At 56.5% G+C, this 19,235-nt stretch overlaps 1 protein-coding gene across 4 annotated transcripts in view; it reads left to right on the top strand.

The window, feature by feature from the left end:
* Positions 1–19,235, top strand: part of ATOSB (atos homolog B) — a 40,274-nt gene that overhangs the window by 16,193 nt on the left and 4,846 nt on the right. For 2 of the 4 annotated variants that reach the window (XM_075020489.1, XM_075020490.1), the window contains exons 3-5: positions 713–872; positions 15,197–15,398; positions 17,145–18,417. In XM_075020489.1, coding sequence (XP_074876590.1) covers positions 17,329–18,417 — 1,089 coding nt within the window. In that variant the 5' untranslated portion in view covers positions 713–872; positions 15,197–15,398; positions 17,145–17,328. Of the gene's footprint in view, positions 1–712; positions 873–7,224; positions 7,480–15,196; positions 15,399–17,144; positions 18,418–19,235 lie in introns of those variants that run through there. The other 2 variants (XM_075020492.1, XM_075020491.1) reach the window with 2 other exon arrangements.

The raw sequence follows: 19,235 nt of genomic DNA, 5'->3' as shown, positions 1-19,235 counted from the left end.
CCACAGCAAGGTGGAAACAGGACACAGCTAGTTTCCATCTTGAGCTTTGGATGGTGTGAGCCAACCGGCCAGCCCACCCAGGACGTGTATGGAGGGCTGCAGGATGTGCTGAGTCAACAAGAGCATCCCCTTGGTGAGGGCGGGGGGCTGATCAGGGCTGCTGAGACAATAGGGGTTTCAAGTTTGCAGGAAGGGTGAGCGCCAGCTGGGAACCACACGGTGGGCTTTCCAATTTTAGCAAACTTGGATTTGTGTTACTGACCAGAAAAGGCGGTCCTTAAAACTTTCAGGCTGGGTTAGCAGGCACTTGGCTGTTCAGCTTCATCCCCTGGCACAGGCGTGCTCCCCCATCTAAGCTTTCATTTAAAGAAATTCCACATCTGGTCTTTATGTTCAATCAGATGACCTTGGATGTGATTTTTGGAACAAAGGGCTGATGCTTCATTGGGCTCTGTCTAGGAGATGAAAGCTAGTCCCAGGGAATACTCCATGAGGGTCACTGCAGCCACCACTTAAGTTAGCAGCCTGGAGGCTGCTCTACTTTATCAGGCACCATGAAGGGAGAACTGTACGGAATAGAATGCTGCTGTCAGAAGAGGAACCCAGAATTAGAAGGTTTGGTTTGAGGCTCTCGAAAACCATAATGACTTCTGTTCACCTTGGTAGCTGGCCTGTTCTGAGTCATGCTCTGTGTGTCTGTCCTTGTAACCAGGAACCGTTTCAGCAGAAGCGTCAACTTCGTATACATCTTGCTGCTTAGAGTGGACATTGAGAAAGCCTGAACTTCTCCATCTGTTGTTGCCCCAAATCTTCTCTTCTCGTCCTGTCCTCTGGCATCACCTGTGCTGCAGAAGTATGCTACTACCATAAAGGTAGGTGAATAAAGTGGCTCCTCTCTGTTGACAGTTCCTAACTTGCTGACCTGAAACGTGCTATTTGAAGGCAGCAAGGTCTTGTCACTGTACTTTGGAGGGATGCTCTGCTACTCTTCTTAGCCACCTGGGCTGCAGAAGGGGAACACAAGGCAGTTGCAAGGGATCCCCTTGCTGTGGGAGAGACGTCAGAAGCAAGAGCAGCTTGGCTGTCTCTTCTCTGCTCTTCCTCTCAGCCTGACTGGAGGGGGTGTGTTGCAGATGGGGTGTTACTGCTCCATTAGTCACAAATGGGGAGCTGGCAGGAAATCGTCATGGTCTGGCTCAAATTGGAGCAGTCCCCGGCTGCCCTAACCGGGTGTAGGGCACATCCCTCAGCTTCCCCTTTGCGCAGGGGCTAAAGCAGGGAGCCAGCCTTGTATAAGAGCTCACACAGGTTATTGCTGCTCTCTCAGGGGCTCCCAGATCTTGTAGGGAAGCCCATCCTTTCAGTGGTGACAGGCTGATTTAAGCATAAGCATTTAAATTGATGGGTCTGTCCTGCTGGTGGCTGCTGCGTTTCATTCAGGTGCTTGTCTAGTGTTGTGATCTTGGTGACACCACGACCATGGTGTTGGCCCTGCCTTTGGCCTCACTGATGACACATAGTGAGCACTATGGATTTCCACCCCTCCCACCCTAGAAGGGACCCCAGGGACAGGAGCATCCTGATGAGAGGTGGGGTGGTGTGCAGGGGAAGTTGCTGGAGCCCGTGGGACCCTGTGTGACAAAAACTTGGTTTCTTTGCCCTGAGTAGGGCTCTGTGCATACATGGTGAGGATCAGGAATGCAAAAATCTGTGGAGAACCAGCAGTTCTGACATACAGCGCTGAGCTTTGGCAGAAAATTGTTCTTTGTCCCTATTAATATGTGACATCGCAGCCCAAAACATTGTCCCTCCTTCCCTGGCCAAAGGATGGTTTAGTTTGTCCTTAATTCCTGGGTGTCAGGGCCTCCAGACCCGGTTGGGGCTGTGTGACCCTGCTGGAGTGATACTTGACTAACTTGTCCTATTGCAGCACCAGTAAGGCTTGTCCTGAGTAACCTGTGTATGGCTGTAGGCAAAATGTTGCAGCTGGCCAAGCACTCCTGGGTGGAAGGGACCAGAGCCCCTTGTCAGCGTGACTCTGACCCATGGAATGTGGAGAGGAAAGGGCAAGAGAATAGCCTGTGTCTGATCCCAGTAATTTTCTCCTATACTCAATGGGAAATGGATCCTCCAGCTACGACAGGCAGAAGCGCAGGTCTGTGACAGGGCGTGCTGCACAGACCGGCATCTTCCGCATGCGCCGGCGCTCTTGTGTGCTCTTTGACACAGATGGATGTGCTCTGGAACACAGAGCTGCTTGCCAGCTGGGATGTGTGTGCTGCAGCTCTCGCTGGGCTCCAGCACAGCTGCGTTGTTGCGGTCTTCCTCTTGTCACCTCTGTCTGCTCTGGTCCTCTCCGAGAAGGAGGCCGAGGTCAGCTGGAGAGCCCTTGGAAGGGGTGATGCTAGGGAAGGGTGAAGGGAAAGGATGTGGGGCAAAGCCTGGTTTAGCTTTAGCCCCTAGCATTGGGGGAATTGCTAGTCGGAGAAGCAGCCTGCAGAGGACATGTATACGTAGCATCATGTGTGTGGCTTGTACTGTCCGGATTCAGGAACTGGCCGAGCCTGTGGGCCCTGATGCCGAGTGACCGTAGCCGTGCTTAGAAGTAGTGCCTTCCCAGCTCCCAGGAAGCTCTCCACCCCAGAGAGTCAAACTGGGAAGAGGCACAGCCTGGGGGAGTATGTTTGGCTGTACCCAAAAGCAGGTTAGTTGGTAGACGGCTCGCCTGTGGATCTGAGCTGCTGCAGCGCCAGCTAACCCTCCCACAGCCAGCTGTGGGGGTCAGGCTGCTGGAGGGCTGATAAAGTGAACATATTTGCCTGGAAGGCAGCCTTGGAGCCTGGAGGAAACCTTCCCCCAGCATCGCTCCTTATCTCGGCAGTGCTGGCACACAGCAACACTCCCTGTCTGCCTTTCTGCCTCGTCTCCCCACCATGGAGTTGAGCCAGCCGTGTCATTCTGCCCCTCCTGGCGCTGGGTGCTGTGGGAGGCGAGGGCTCTAGCAAAGCCCGGCCAGGCTCTCCCTGCGTGGTTTGCTGCCTTGCAGAGTTTGTGGCATTGCCCTGACAGCCGTGGCCGGGTTGCACACACACACCCTCGCGCACACACGCGCGTGCGTGCACGAGGCCGTGGCAGAAACGGGTGAGTCAGGCAGGAGGAGGGGGTGAATCACAGGGGAATGAGTCAGCGGGAAGCAGAGGGCAGGTGCTCACTGAGGTCTGGGCTTTGAGGGAACCCAAGGGCCTGGCAGCCCTTGCCGGGTCCCCTGGGCGATGGGGTGAGGGTGCCGGAGGAGAGCTGGGAAAGCCACGGGGCTTAGCAGGTGGAGGCGGTGCCTGTGGCTTGGGAACAGGCTGGGATCCAGCTCGGCCACATGCTGAACCCATTCTCTGCCCACGTCTCCTCCAGCCGTGGCTGTGTTGCTCTCCTGGGGCAGCCTGGGGCATCATTGGTGCTGAGGCTTTCCCAGGAGTGACCAAAGATGAGCACTGCAAGGCAGCAGTGCGGTGACCAGGTATCCCAGCCTCCAGTGCGTGGGGTGGATCTTTGTCCCCATGCAGGCAGTGGGCTCTGGGCAAGCTGAGTAGGTCTCTGTCCTGGCTGGATCCTGCCCAGTAACCTTCCCATCCACTCAGAGAGCGGAGAGGATAGAAAAATGAATGATCCCTGCTGGAGCAGAGAGTGATAAACAGATAGCTCTGGATTGAGTGAACGCAGCATAGGGAGAGAGCTGGGATGAGGGCAATGTGCTGCAGCTCTAGGGCGAGGGTTGGTCATTGGCTCCAAAATCCCTTACATGACCTGGGCTCTGCTGCAGACCCTGGGGGGATGTTTGAGGGGTTGTGGATGGCTGCTTCCCTCATCCAGAGTTTGACTTGTGATGGTCCTGCTCATCACTCCTGAGGACAGGTCCCTCATGGGCATGATGGAGGTAGGCTTGCTATCGGTGGCACAGCGGTGAAGCCAAAGCTCTCAGTATTTAGGGCCAAACTTCTCAGAGCAGGTACTTGGGAATCCCGGCTTGGGATAACCTAGGTGTGTTGCAGCAGGCACTGGTATTGCTGCTAACCAGAGCAATGATCAAATACTTGAACAAAACCAGCCCCCACTGGTCTCAGTGTTGAGGTGAGTCTCTTTTTTTTTCAGCACCCCCAAGGTGTGCAGGTGTCTGCTACTCAGTGCTGGCTGCAGGTGCCTCCTGTCCTCCCCTTGGCTGGGCAGGATGGAGACTAACAGGCTCCAGCAGTCTCTAGGGATGCGCTGGAGCTCTGGCCCTGCTGTGGGGCTTCTGGTGTGCTGCAGCAGGCAGAGGCTGAGAACGGTGGGTTTGTGCAGTCTGGGAAAGGGAAGGCAGCGAAGGGGGCTCTCACCACTGCCGGCAGCTGTGCATTTGGAGAGAAGCCGGAGCTGAGCTCTTCTGGGAAGTGCCCAGGGGCAGGGTGAGAGTCAATAGCACACAAGGGAGATTCCAATTAGATATTAGGAACAATATTTCCCCACAAGGGCAGTTAGACTCTGGAGCAGGGCCTGGAGAAGGGAGGCAGTCTTTACATTTGGAGACTTTCAGCCCTCAGCAGGGGCAACAAGCAACCTGCTTAAGCTTGGCCCTGCTGTCAGTAGGATTGGACCAAAACCCCCCGAGGTCCCTTCCCACCATTGTTGTTCCCCAGTTCTGCAGTTCTTGGGGCACTTGGCAATGTAGCGTCTCACAGCCTGTTGGACTGACTGGCTTGGAGGCAAATGGAGGGCTCAGGGGGTTGTTCTGTCCATCCCTTTCTCCTGGCTTGGTTCGTCTCATCCATATGGTATTAGCAGTGCCAGGGGATGGAGGCACTGTCTTAGCAGACAAAGCTCATTGCTTTGCCCCACCTATCTTAGCCATTCTCCAGAGGTCCACGCTATTCCCTCCCTGCATGAGCACAAAGAGCCAGTTGGCAGTAAAGCATGGGGCGATAAACCATCCACCCTGCTCTGCTGGCAGTGCAGAGCTGTGATCTGTAAGGGGGTGCTGGCATTGTTGGGAGACTGGGGAGGATGCTGGCCCCCAGACCTCTGGCTGGAAGGGCTCCCAGGTTTATCTTATCCATGGTGCCTGTCCCAGAGACAGTGGCGATTGTGGGGGAGGTCACCAGTAGCCTTTTTAAAGGCTCCAGCTGCCTGACCATCCTGAGCAGATAGGGAGCAGATGGAGGCTGAGATGAGCCCAAAGGACTGTCTGGAAAGAATTACTTGCTCCCAGTATTTTCTGTTTCTTTGCCAGCCTTTTATTCTCATGGCTGCTCTTTTCCTGAGCCTGTCCTTCTGCAAGGCTGGCTGCTGGCAGCCTTATCAGCCTTGTCTTCAGAAACAACTTCGCTCTGCGATTTATTGTGTCTCCGAGCTTTGACCCTGGTGCCTGATGCTGCAGAAGCCTGTGTCTGGTATGTAAGTGCTCAAAGGATGTTTAGGGTTTGCCCTATCCCATCCGCAAGAATGGTGAACCAGAGCAAAGGGGGCTGCATGTAGCCGCGGTGCCTGGGCAGAGCTGACTCATCTGGCAGAGGCTGGAAGGATGTCCAGGCTCCCCAAATGCTTCTGTGTGGGTTTTCAAGGTCTAGGACGCTCCCATGAGTGGTCTAGCACATTCCCATTAGTTAGTCCCCAGATCCCTTCTCAAGTTGCTCCTCTCAGCCTTTCTCTTGGGCTCATCGATGCTGTGCTGCCATCTCACTCAGACCCCTGTGTGCTCTCCCTTCCCCAGTAGTCCATTCATTACTCAGTACTGCTCCAGGCCCTCTTGCATTACTTGGATATCCCTGTTACAACACCTGCATGCATCAAGAGCAGCAGGGTCCAGTGGTCTGAACCAAGAGGGCCCTGGAGTCCGTTTCCAGCTGCACAGGTAAATCACTGCGTGGCCAGGGACGAGCTGGTTCCTGCTAGTCTGGGGAGAGCTCTCGGGTCTCTTGTGGGCTCTGTCTCCATAGAAGGGTCAGGTCTGGGGAGACATCTGTGTTCCCAGCAGCACGGCTGCCACCAGGGTTGAAGGTGTTTTGGACCCAGTTGCTGGTTTCTGGGATCTCTGAGCTTTGTGTGTTCCTGCAGAAGCAACGCAGCAAAACGCAGCTGCAACAGTGGCAGCAAGGCAAAGTTTGCATGGGGGCCTTCACATCTTTCAGGGGACTGATGTGGGGCCTCGTGTCCTGTGCAGGTGGGTTGTCTGGGGATGCAGCTGTGTCTTGAGCCTGACCCTGTTCACTATCGTGTCTGTGAAGACGGGGGATGCCGATATGCTGGTGCCCCAGTGCCGTGTAGTCCCTGCAGGCTGAACCTGCCAGATAACCCTGAGAGCAAGTCCTGTCCGGGCTCCGCCTGACATGAAGCACCAGTTGAGCCTTGGCTTCCTCCATCTCCATGCAATATGCAGGTGCCAGGTGGATTCCCCCTTTCATCCCAAGGGTATCCCTGGCCACGTGCATTGCTCAGAGTCCTGGCAGCCCTGCAGGAGCCCGGGCCCCTTGGAGGGGGTGGTGGATGCACCAGGCAGAGGGCTCTGCTGTTGGTGGGACCCCATGAATGGTTCGCAGTGCGTGGACCAGGTGGTTTGCCAGTTTCATGGGGTAAAATAGGAGCTAGACTGTGTCTCCCACTGCCCTGCATAGGATATGCCTACAGTCAGACATGCCAGTCCCTCCTACCCTCTCATTTCCCTTCAAAGAGGCTTGTGCACTTGTGTGTTTGCCTCCGTTACGGGCAATAGTGTGAGTGTTTAGGTGACAGCTGTGACACCCTTTTCCTAGTGCCAGCAGGGTGTTTCTTTTTCACCTTCAGTCCCACAGGAAGGAGACACTTTCCTTTTCTGTGACAAGGCACAGGGCGTTGACTTCATGCTGGAAATCCTCCTTCCCTGCAATAGCCCTGGATGTGTCCAGCTCTTTACAGTCAAAGATGGACAAAGCCTCACCCTTATGGCCCAAATTTCTGCCCAGCCTGTGTCACCGCTCTGGCCTGTGCTGGACTTGAGACTTTCTAAATCGCTGCTGGAAAAGGGTGAGTTGGGTGGGTATGCACAGCTGTGTGTGTGTGGTATCTCCTCCCCTCGTGCCACGTTAGCACAGGGAGTGGAAAAGATGGTGAATGTCCCCACAGCTGCTGCAGCCTTATCTGCAGGCTGCAGCTTGGTAACACCGAGCCGGAGACCCGAGTGCCTGTGCCCAAGCACCTCCCTTGAAGGGCTCTTACGGTAAAAGGAAGTGTATCGCAAAAGGGGTTGCAGTGGGGACAGGCAGTTCCCACAGGGTAAACGCTGCCTGCACAATCCTTGCTGCCCTCCCCACCGCAGGCACTTCACCTGCTCCCTCTACCACACATAGCTTTGATGCCTTTGTCGTGAGCTGCTCAGGGTAATGCATCACCCCTGGGACCTTCTCTGCTGCTCTGCAGTGGCCTGGTGACCATTCGGGCAGGTAGGGAAAGGTGATGTTGCTGTGGCTCTCCCAGGTGGGTGTTGGGGACTCATCAGTGGGGTATGTGCAAGGAGGCTCGGGCTGGCAGGGCTGTAGTTGTTTGGCAGCTGGGGATGGGGTGAGACTGGGGTAAGTTATGGTACAAGCTGCAGCGATCAGGAGGCAACAGAACACACGTAAAGAGCTGGGGACATTGGGGGTATTCATGGGGGTGCATGTATACAGGGCAGCATCTGATGGTGAAGGAGGACGGGACTGGGGTGGGAGTAAAGAGGAGCACACTTATGGGGATGCAGAGCTTTGGCTGCTATGTGAAGGGTGTGGGGAAGGCGAAGGATTGTGCATCCAGGATCAGGAAGTGTGGATGGCTACAGGGCATCAGGGTACAGAAGGAGCTGGCTTGGTAAGGAGGGAAGGTGGGGCTGTGGATGGCTGTGGTTGTATGCAGGAGTGGCTGGAGGGAGAAGAGAGGAGACAGCAGAGGTGGGAGCAAAAGGGGTCTAGTCACTCACTGATTGCCGTGCTGCCTTATCCCAGCTCACAAGGCATCACCCTGACGGGGCTCCCTGTCAGGGGCCCACGTTTCTGTACCCTGCTTGTAGTGATGGAGAGCAGGTTGGGCTGTTCACGCCACATGGTTAGATCACGCTTCCCACAGCACATGGCCTGGGACAGGGAGCTGATGGGATGGGAGTTACCTGTAAGTGATTGTCTTTCCATTGGGGTTGACTTAAATGGGTTGGGATAGGGTTCCCACGGTTTCTGATGCAGACACCAACCCCACAGCATCATTCTTCCTCTTGGGACACCAGATAAAAAGCATTGTTAATGCTAACATTTGAGCATCACTTAGAATGGTGAGGGTCTAGTCCTGCTTGGACCTGGGGGATGCCTCCCTTGGACAAATATCCTTATTGAACTTGAAACATGGCAGCGCATCGATGCCCTGGTCATGGCCGGAGACCCCAGATGTCCTGCAAGCACAGAGCAGAAGTGGTCCCTGCCTTCTATTTGCCTATTTGCCTTCTCGTGGCCACGCTGTGACCAGCTGCACATGCACCTGACTTTGTAATCACCAACGGTGGAAAATTTTCCATTGGTTGCAGTTGGCACTGAGGTCTGGAGTGGAGCAGCCAGTCTACATGGTCATCTAGTGGCCAAGGTCCCCGTCCATCGGGCCACCGCCCCTGGAGAGGGACGGGAGGACTGGAAGGGAGCTGGCTGACATGTCTCCGTGCCTGGGTGGCCAGGGGCTTGCTTTCGCCGCGGGCACTTTCTTTGTTGCCCCGGGGTGACTGCCGAGGCCACTGTGCTGCTGCAAGGCCAACGCTGCTGGGCTCTGCAGATTGCCCTGGCAGCAAAGCTTGCCGGCGCGGTGCCGGCTGTGCCTTCCCCCCGGGAGCGGTGGTGTGCGGCAGCTACCCCGAGGTGGAAAGACGCAGCTTTTTATGAAGCAGAGCCAGCCCAGAGGAATTTTCCTCTTGTGGCCAGCTGTTGTCCTGGGCCTGGCTTGCGTCCTCCAGCACTTCCCAGCCGGCGCTGCCTTGGGGAAGGGAGCGGGAGCTGGCCCACCCTCCGGACTCCCTGTGCTGGGCAAGCGGGTGCCACCTCGGGCTTGCGGGGGTGAGTAGCCGCGGTGGAGCCCAGCAGCATCCTGCTGCCTCTGCAGGGATCCTCTTGGGCAGCGGAGAGTTTTCCCCACCCCCAGCTCTGCCGCTGCCTCTTTGTTTTCTGGCAGAAGCCTCCGTGCCTTTTCATTGCCGTTGAGGCGCTGAGCAGGAGCCTACATGTGCCGTGTGTGCGTCTCGCCGGGAACGTGATGTGGGCTGGCAAGCCTGCCGGGCCGGGCGTCTCCCTCGCCGGGCTGCGGAGGCCAGCCGTCAGCTTCGGGGGTCTCCTTTCCGTGGGCCGTTCCTCCGGTCGAGCAAGGCTTCGAGGCCGCTGGTTTCCTCCGCGAAACCCTCTTTTGTGTTGGCAGCCTTTCTGCACCTTGCCACAAGTGGAGTAAGTTGGATGGGAATGGGCCGGTCCTCAGCTCGGCTCCGCTGGGGCCTCGGTCTCTCCGCTGCGGTCCTCCCTCGCCCTCGCTCCCGCTGAGAAGGCACCTGAGATTAGAGCAGCGCCAGGGTCTGCGGAGCCGGATACAGCGGTGGCTGAGGATTGCTTGTGCTGCGCCTGCCTCTCCGTGTATTTGATCTCTCGACTTCCAGCGGGGACTGAATTCCTGTGCTGGATTCTGGGCTCGGCTCTTGTGAAAGGATCCAATTATTTCAGAGCTTTGAGCATCTCCATTTGCTGCCCATATTTGCGGCACCCGGGTCTGCGCTGGCTGGAATTCCAAGTGATTAACGTGGCTGTGACATCCCTCCTAGGGGTGTTATCTTTGCTTGCTGTCCCCCACCGCCCCCCTCTTCCTCCTCCGGCAGCGAGCGAGACAGGCAGGCAGAGACAAAGGTCTGTCCTCAACCTGGGCTGTCCTCCCCGTGAGCGGCTGCTGCATGGGATTTCCCTGCCCTGCCTGCTGCAGGTTTCCTGGGCTCCCGGTCGAGCGCTGGAGCTGGGTGGCCGTGGGCTGTATCACTGAGGTTTGAGCCTGCTGGTGCTGGGTGGGCAGGGGGTGCTGCCGGCTTTGGAGAGCTGCCCGATTGTCCTGCCGGATTTTAAGCTGCTTTTCATTCTTTGACTGTGCTTTCCTGGGAAGAGGGGCAGCCGTGCATGGAGGGGAGGCTGGCGGGGAGGAGGAGGGGGTGGGTTGGACGTGGGGGAAAGCCGTACACAGGTGGCTGTTGCATAGTAGGATCTGCCTGCAGACCCTGCAAGCCCCCCTTCCCAGCTGCAGGCTATTGTCAGCATCGCTGCCTGCACGCGAGGCAGCTGGGCAAGGTGTGCGGAGGCGATCCATGCCAAGACACGAGGCATCAGAGGGAGCAGGGGTAAGCCCCTGGCGCCCGGAGCTCTGCTCTGGCTCCCCGAGCTGCCGGGAGAGGTTTCATTGTGTTATCCTGGGTTGGCCAAGCGGAAAGGCTCGGTCCCTCTGGCACCTGTGCGTGGGTCTGGGGAGGCAGCGCACATTGCTGGGCAGACCTCAGCCCCTCAGGAGCCTGCTGCAGCCTGGAGCCCCAGCAAGGTGCCCTGCAGAGAGGGCTGCTCTGTCCCCAGGGGCTTCTGTACCCCGTCAGTGTCCCCTCCCGCGGAATGGGAGGAAGGGCAGCAGCAGCACCTCACGAACACTGGTGCTGCGGGGCAGAGGGAGGTGTCGGAGCTGTCTCTGGTGGTTTCTAGGAGCTCGCACTCCTAACGTGGGTACTGCCCCTTTCCCCATGCTTCCCCTCTGGGCTCGGGCTTCCTCCCCGTTATCAGCATAGGGGCCAGCGCTGAGTGAGGCTCTGCAGCTACATAAATCTGGCACAGCAGGAGGCCTCCTGAGGACCCCCAAAAGCAGCACTTGCCCCTGTAGTGGGGCAAGGATGCTCCCTCCCTCTGCATCCTCCCTCCCTCCGTCTCTCCCTTGTTTCCACCAAGCGTAAGCTCCTTCCTCCCCAACCTGAACCCCAGAGGAGTGCCAGAGCCGCGTCCACGCTGTTCGTCTTTCCCTTCATGCACAGTTTGTTCCTCTAGCATCCCTCTAACCAGCTTCTCTCCAGGATTGCCACCTCTCCTATGGACGGTGCTGGAGGTGGTCCCCAGCCTCGTGTGTCTGTCTCTCTCCTGATGGTGATATGCATGATCTGTCAGGCTGTGGAGAAACCCTTCTCCCGTGGCAGCATTGCTGCTAGTGCTGCCGTCCTTCAGGGCTGTGATGGAAACTTTCTGCCTGCTAGCGCTTCTTAAGCTCTACTCTTAGCCTGTGCCAGGGAGCTTCTGGGTTTGTACTTGCACTGGTTAGATTTCCTTCCTTCTCCTTGGGTTCAGATAGGACTGATGCAGCTGCGACCTATTCTCCAGGCAGTCTGTTTCCAGTAGTTTCTGTTGCCTCTTGTGCTCTGCTCCTACTGAGGATGGTTATCTGCCCACTTGTAATGACAGCCCCTCTCCTTCCTGGCCGTGTGGTTCCTGCTTCACCCGCAGTGAGGCTGCGAAGGTCTCCTTAGCCCTTCTCAGGAGAGGAAGCAGGAGGGAGGAAGGCAGGAAAAGCCACTTTGGGGTTGGTTTGGGGTTTTTTTTGTGGTCTAAATGGTGCAATGACCTCTCTCAGCCCTGCCAGTCCCCGGCCATCGCTCTCTGCCCCAGGCAGCAATGCTCAGACCAAAGCTGCTTGTGCACCAGCCATGTGTCCCCTTGACTGGCTGGCAGTGCCGCTCTGGGAAGCCCCATGGATCCCCACTGAGCGAGCATGGCCCCTTCAGGCACAGCTCTTGCTCTCTTTATTGTACTAGTGCTGTGCTGCAAGTACTGCCAGGCTCCCCTTTCCAAGGGCTCTGCCGGTCCTGCCCCATGGCAAATGCCCCCCTGGCTGGCAGAGCTACCCCCACACCCATCCAGCATCCTTTCTGGCTGGTACAGTACAGCTAAAACAGCAACAGATCCTTTTGCAAGCTGCAGCCCAGCATGTGGTACAGCTGCTGCATCACCCAGCCAGGGACCCTTCCTCACCTGCCATCCTGCTCTGTTGCTACCAGACTGAGACCATGGCCTGTTAATCCTGGGTCCCCCCTGGATGTGCTAATAGCAATGAAACCAACAGGTAAGCCAAGTCCCCAACCCGCCCCCCCAGGCCTGGCTGTGTCATCCCGCATCAGGGTCTGGTGGCTCGGTGTCCTCAGGGAATATAGTGACTCTGCCCCAGCACCTGGGACGCACTCCCTCCCTGCAGGTCCTTTGGCACTGGGTATTTCTTGGCTGTTGAAGCGTAGTGCCCTTCCCCAGGCCTCGCCAGGCTGGAGGAAGAGAGGAAAGCGGTGCCTGGCGTAGCTCCAGACACCGGTGCTGGGAGACCCTGGCAAAAGCACAGGGCTCCTCCTGTCCTCTGAGCACTGAGGGGACCTGGGAGCTTGGAAGGAGCAGGGCAGAGAGCAGGAGGAGCTCTGGCTGGGCTTCCCCCAACAGGCAAAGCCCTTTAAGTCCTGTGTTGGAGTTGGAGCACCAGCACAGGCTGAAACACTGGCAAAATCACCATCACTTGGGCTTAGGAGGGGCCGAACCCTTGGCTTGGGCACATGGAGCCCCATGTGCTGCATTGGGGGGGTGGTACCTGTGCTGCTTAGCTGAGCTGGTGAGGACCTGGACCTGGCTCTGTCCCATCCGGGTAGCCAGAAGTAGGGCTCTGGAGATGCCTGGCTCAAGGGGAGGAGAAGGGATAGGTGACCAGGTGCTGTCTCCCCATCCCTGCTTAAGGTGCAGGAGTCCCTGGTTCCTGTGTTGCTCTCTTGCTCTGTACAGGGGTGGTGGGCTCCTGCTGGGTGCTGTAAGAGGCTGAGCTCTGCTGTGAGCTGTCTGGGTTCTCAGTGGGGAGGAGCTGCCCTGGGAACAGCCAAGGGAAACCCCAAGGCTAGGTGAAGGGGGATAGGAACCTCCCCTGGACACAGTGCCTTGTATCTCGAGGAGGGTGAGGAGCAGTGCTGTGCTCCGTCTGGTCCCCATCCCAGGTTGATGGGCAGTCCTCCAGGGGAATGTACAAGGAGATCCCAAGGTGTACTTGGAGACACTTTTGGGGTGGGCTAGGGAATCCTGGCATTTCCCAGCATGATGCTTCAAGTGACAGTATCTGGGCCAGCAAAACATGGTGCAGCCCCTTGTGCTAGGTGTGTGTGCTACTAGCTAGTGCTGGAATCAACTGGTGACTGGTGTCGAGGTCTTGGCTGGGATGGATTTCTGGTGTCAGCATGTCAACCTCTCCTGATGGACCCATTCTCCTGAAAGGCAGCTGCTGTGGGGGAGCAAAGGGCTGTGACTGCAGAGGGACATGGGAAGGAGAAAGAAAGGATGCAGGTGAAACTGTATATTTGTCCCAGCATGGACACACGCAGGAAGGATGTGGCTTTCTCCCTGCTGCACCATGCTTGCTCTTGCTGCTGGTTACTGATTTTGCTTCCCAGTGGTTGACTGTCCCACGCAAGTCATGGTACAAATCTACCCTGGGGATGGAGGAGAGAAGCAGCAACCTTCCAGGCAGGCAGAGCACACTGTGTTACCACCTCAGCATACACCCACAGTTGTGGGCATTCACTTGCTTTTCTACCTGACTTGGTACAGGCCCCATGTGGGGTGCCAGGAGGAGCTGAACTTTACAAGAGCTTTTGCTGAAGTTTTGGACCAGAGGTTTGTTATGCTATGGTGTTGATTTGCCCTGCAGCAAGTGCACCTTGGGAGCTGGTGTTCTGGCTGGTCACTGGAGGTGCCCTTCCCCAGCACTGCTGACAGTGGCTTTTGGGCTGGCTGACTCTTGGGGACTGGCCATGACTGCCTGCTAATTACAAATCTTATTGGAAATGTAATGAATGAATGAATGCCCGTTTCCTTGGGCAGGCAAAGTCAGGCAGCGAGCACAGCGAATGACCTGCTGAAGCTGGCTTTCCACCTGCAAGGTGATGGGATGCAGAACTTGCCAGACCAAGGTGCCAGAAAGGGAGTGCACTTGGGTGTTCGGTGCCTCTGAGCATCTCTTCGGCAATTTTGTTCATCTGCCTGGCCCTGCTCTTTCCAGATTCAGAACAGTGCTCATGGGTGGGATGCCCAGTGGGACAGACGGCAGTTTCCCTGCAGACTGCTGCTGCAGTAAGCCCCCAGCTGAGCGCTGCATGGGGAGGACATGAGGCCAGCAGCTAGCTGTAGGCCCAGAGGTTGCTGCTGATCAGCAGTGTCTTGGAAAGCAAGGCATGAAATGGTCACCAGAAAGGAATAGGAATCTGTTCATATGCACAGGGTTTCATATAGGAAGGCATGCAAAAGGGATGTAAAATACCAGCCAGGTATGAGAGTTCACAGCTTAGCTTAAAGTACTTGTGGTTTAAATGGAAATCAAGGTGATAGCACTGCCTGAGGTGGCCAAGATGTATGTGACGACTGGGTTTGGGAGGTGTCCTGGTTTCTGCTAGGATAGAGTTAATTTCCTTCCTAGTAGCTGGTACAGTGCTGTGTTTTGGATTTAGGATGAGAATGATGTTGAGAACACACTGATGTTTTAGATGTTGCTAAGTAGTGTTTATCCTAAGTTAAGGATTTTTCAGTTTCCCATGGTCTGCCAGCAAGCTGGTATGCAAGAAGCTGGGAGGGAGCATGGCCAGGACTGCTAACCCAGACTAGCTAAAGGTGTATTCCATACCATAGAATGTCATGCTTGGTATATAAACTGGGGGGAGTTGACCAAGAGAGGTGGATCGCTGCTCGGGCATCAGTCAGCGGGTGGTGAGCAATTGCACAGTGCATCACTTGTCTTTTCTTGGGTTTGATTTCTCTCTCTTTTTGTTGTATTCTTTTTCATTAGTATTATTCTTATTATAGTTTTTATTGTTTTTTTATTATACTTTATTTTATTTTAGTTATTAAACTGTTCTTATCTCAACCCATGAGTTTTACTTCTTCCCCAATTCTCCTCCCCATCCCACTGGGAGTGGGGAGGAGTGAGCAAGTGGCTGCGTGGTGCTTAGTTGCTGGCTGGGGTTAAACCATGACAGGAGGTTGGGAGAGGTTGAGCCTCAATGCTGCCTTCTCTGCCTGTGTGACCCCACAGGCAGGCAGTACCTTCCTGCTGTTCTCCTGAAAAGCATCTGAATCACTCCAGCCCTGCATCTCCTGCTTTCCTTCCCCCTCAGAGCCACTGTGGAAACTGAAGAACTGGAGAGAATGGTGCAGAGGTTCAGAGGCACACTGTGATGGTGGGAGCCATTGCACGGCAGCCACGTCGCTTCTAGGGGATGCCTGGCTGGGAGGTGTTTTCAGCTATTTTTGCCAACGACCGCACGCTGCAGGACAGGGAAGTTAATCTGGAGCAAAGCAAAGTTCTGCTGCAGAGTGGTGAGTGTGGGGAGCAGCCAGGACAGGCTGCAGCATGGTGTGTTACACGGAGGGGTTGAGGTTGGCAGGGACATCTGGAGGTCATCTGGTTCAACTCCTCTGCTCAAGCAGGGCTACCTTGAGCCATTGCCCAGGACCATGTCCAGACAGCTTTTGAATATCTCCAAGGATGGACACTCCACAACTTCCCTGGGCAACCTGTGCCAGTGCTTAGTCACCCTCACAGTAAAACAAGTATTTCCTGGTGTTCAGAGGGAACCTCCTGTGTTCCAGTTTGTGCCCATTGCCTCTTGTCCTGTCACTGGACACCACTGGAAAGAGCCTGGCTCCATCTTCTTTACATCCTCCCTTCAGGTATTTATATACATTGATAAGAAGGCCCTGAGCCTTCTCTTCTCAAGGCTGAACAGTCCCAGCTTTCCCAGCCTGTTCTCTCATAGGAGAGATGCTCAGGTCCCTTAATTGTTAGTGGCCCTTTGCTGTACTCAGGTGTGGCCTCACCAGCGCTGAGAGAGGAAAGAACACCTCCCTCAACCTGCTGGCAATACTGTGCCTAATGCAGCCCAGGATACCTTTGTGCCACGGGCCCATTGCTGGCTCATGTTCAACTTGGGTGTCCACCAGGATCCCAGTGTCTTTTCTGCCAAGCTGCTTTCCAGCTGGTCAGACCCCAGCATGTGCTGGTGCATGATTATACCTTTCATCGCTCCTTTTAAACAAAATCCCTGGGCTTAACCACCCTGGCCTGCTGCTTTCCCATCCCTATCAAGGCAGGGTCAAAATACCACATGCAGCCTGATTCTCCAGATAGCCTTGACCCACGTGGAGAACCAATTCCCCTATTCCTCACCTGTCTCTAAGCCTTAGCTCCACAAGAGCCTGCAGAGCTGTGGGGACAGGCAAAGGGCAGAGCTGCCAGGCACAGGCAGTTTTTCAGGCTCTGGAGCTCCTCAGCCTGCTGGTGACTTTTCCTGCATCTCTTCAGCTCTTGCAGCCATTTCAGTATTTATCATGCCAGAAAAACTCATGGCCAGGATTCTCACAGGTCTCAAATTGGGCTGAAAATCAAAAGTGAGGTGCCATGCAGCATGGAGGAGGTCAGGCTCTCAGGGCAGGCAGGAGTAGGTAGATGGTGCAGGAGCCTGTGGTGGGCTCTGCAGCCCGTGGTACCACCCAGCTGATAACTGAGGTGGTGGAGGTCCCTGGTCCAAGCTGGCAGAGATAACTGTGATGTCGGGGACAGGAACCTGACCTAACGTGGCGCTGGCAGCGTAGAGCACCAGCCTTGCCTTGTTCAGTGCATGTCGCTGGGCCAGGTCTTCTTGGCGAGCGCTGGGAGATCTTGTTGCTGTTGCCCAAAGGGGTGATTACAAGCCTGAGCCCCTGGGACTGGTCTGACCTGCCTGACTCCTGCACTCCAGAACAGCGCAAGCATGTCAAGTCCCTGGCAGAGGGTAGGCCCCCTTCTCCCCACTTGTCCAGACTTGTCCCCAGTAGTCTCCAGCCTGGCTGGAGTCTCCTCTCTGTGCCCAGGCCAGGAAGGAAGTGCTGATCCTGCAGGTGGGTGATGCCAGAGGGTTCCCCGGAGAGCTACACCAGCCTGGTTCCTCTTCCCATCCCTGGAGAGGGAGGTCCAAGTGGGGCTGCATGAGGAGCTGCCTGCATCCCAGCAGGTCCCCTGCGACCAAAAGCCCGGACAAGGACAGGGATACCGGGCTGATCTCCATCCTCCTGCTCTCTTTCCAGATGCTGTGCTGCAGTGCACCCTGTAGTCGAGGGCTCACCCAAACGTCCTGAACAAGGCAGGGGTCCAGCTCCCACCCCCTGTTCTTGCACCCTGACCTGTGGCACTTTACAGTCCCCCTCCTGCTGCAGCTGCACGGGCTGTTCTGACTCCGGCTCTGCTCGGAGTCCAGGCAAATAAGGCTTCATGCGGCACATCCACGCAGAGACGTCCCTGCCCCCGGAGCACAGCACGGACCCCAGCCTGTCCCGGCCCAGTGGAGAGGCACCCTTGGAGCCTTCCTCGCAGTGCTGCACCCACCGCAGCATCCTCATGGGGTACAATGAGACAGAGATCACGCGCCAGAAGGTTTACCAGGTCTCCATCTTCTCCCATCTCTCCAGCTCCTCTGAGAACATGGAGCAGCGGGCAGGCAGCCGGCCAGCTGTCAAGAGGGCTTACCCTGAGCAGCGAACTCCAGAGGCAGGGCGAGATCCCAAACGAACTCACTGGGGTAGTGGGGTGGTGGATGGCAAGCACGACGGGAGCCCTGGGCAGGCTTCCTTAGATGATGGTGATGATGATGACACCTTTGAGGATGGTCTGCTGGTGGAGGAGCTATCCCTGAGCGGCTCTGCCCAGCACTTCTCCCACAGTGGGCTGCGGGTGGTGGAGCACCGGTGTGAAGGCAGCCCTAGCCAGACCCCCAAGGCCAGCAAAGAGGACAAGCTGCAGGATGTCTCCTCCTCCTCGCGGCCCCAGCACATTGCTTGCAGTACTTTGCACATGAGAGATAGTTGTTCTGTCTCATCGGGGGATCAGCCCATAGACTATGGGGAGAATGGGGAGCAGGCAAGTGGCTACAGCTTACTACCCTTTGATTTGCACAATATTGCACAAACAGCCCGGCTGGGCTCTGGTGGGAAGAGAGAGAAGCCAGGAAGCAGCCCAGCTCACAGCAGCTGGTCTAGCAGAGAAGAGGAATGGCCAGTGGTGGCCAACAGGTGCAAGAATTCCCCAGCTCTGCAGACAGCGCTCAGCTCTGCGCCCAGCAACCTGAGCTTACCGGGAAAGACGCCCTGCAGGAGCAGCCAGCTCAGCAGCAGCAGCTGCACAGCCAAAAAGAAGCTGCTGTCCACTGGCGAGGTTGTGGCTGCCTCCTGCTCTGAGGATAAGAGTCTGTCCCCGCTGGCAAAGAAGAAGAGGGTCCTGCCGTGCCATCCAGTGCCCACGACCTGTCGCAGCACTGATGCCAAAGGGGCCCCTTTCTGGAATCACCTGCTTCCTGCAGCCAAGGTGAGCATCGCTGGTGGGGGGAGGCAGGGAATGGCCTGGGGACACCCAGAACTTAGGGCTGTCCCTGTGGGCAATGTGGTCCACTGTGGGACTGTGCCCTGTCCTGTCCCAGTGCCACAGCACTGGTGTGAGCAGGGCAGCAGCTGACAGCCAGCCCTGGGGGACACGGTCTGTAGGTTGTCACCAGCTCTTGACACCTTGTAGTCACTGGATCCTCTGCTTGCAACCATCTCTTTAGCCTGCAGAGCCTTGCTGGGACAGGACATGACCTCCCCATGACAGCAAGAGTTGGGCACACGGTGTGGGGCCACTCTCAGTGTCTGACAGCTTCATGTTAAGCTAGACTTACCAGCAGGCTTGGGAAGAGCGGCTGGCCTCTGCCTGCCAGATGAGGAGGAAGGCAGAGTTGTGGGATGTCTTGGGTCCCTGGCTGTGAGAGCCATCAGGGCAAGGGTTTGGTGGCAGGGAGCAGGGCTGGACATGCTCTGGCCAAGGAGCAGGAGTGCCAGTGCTGTGTGCAGAGATGCCACTGGCTTTTCTGCAGTTCTGGGGTGCCCGTGGCATATCCTCCAGGGTGCAACAAGCTCACAGAAATGGGATAGACTCTGGAGGTTTGCAACCACCCTGGCAGCTCAGGAGCTGCCTGCGATTCCTCCTTCCCTCCTGACCAGCTCGCCATGTCCTGCCAGCTAAGGCTGCAGCAGGCTCATGCCAGAGCTGGCACGCTCCTCTCTTTCCCTGGGGCATCGCATGGTGCAGGGACCAACGGCAGAGCTACTCCAGCTTCTTGCTGCTTGAAGCCAGGACACACTTTCTAT

This window comes from Buteo buteo, chromosome Z, assembly GCF_964188355.1.
Source record: "Buteo buteo chromosome Z, bButBut1.hap1.1, whole genome shotgun sequence".
NCBI classification, from domain to species: domain Eukaryota; kingdom Metazoa; phylum Chordata; class Aves; order Accipitriformes; family Accipitridae; genus Buteo; species Buteo buteo.
The sequence above is the reverse complement of the archived record's forward strand: the minus strand, read 5'-3'. Positions and strand labels throughout refer to the sequence as shown.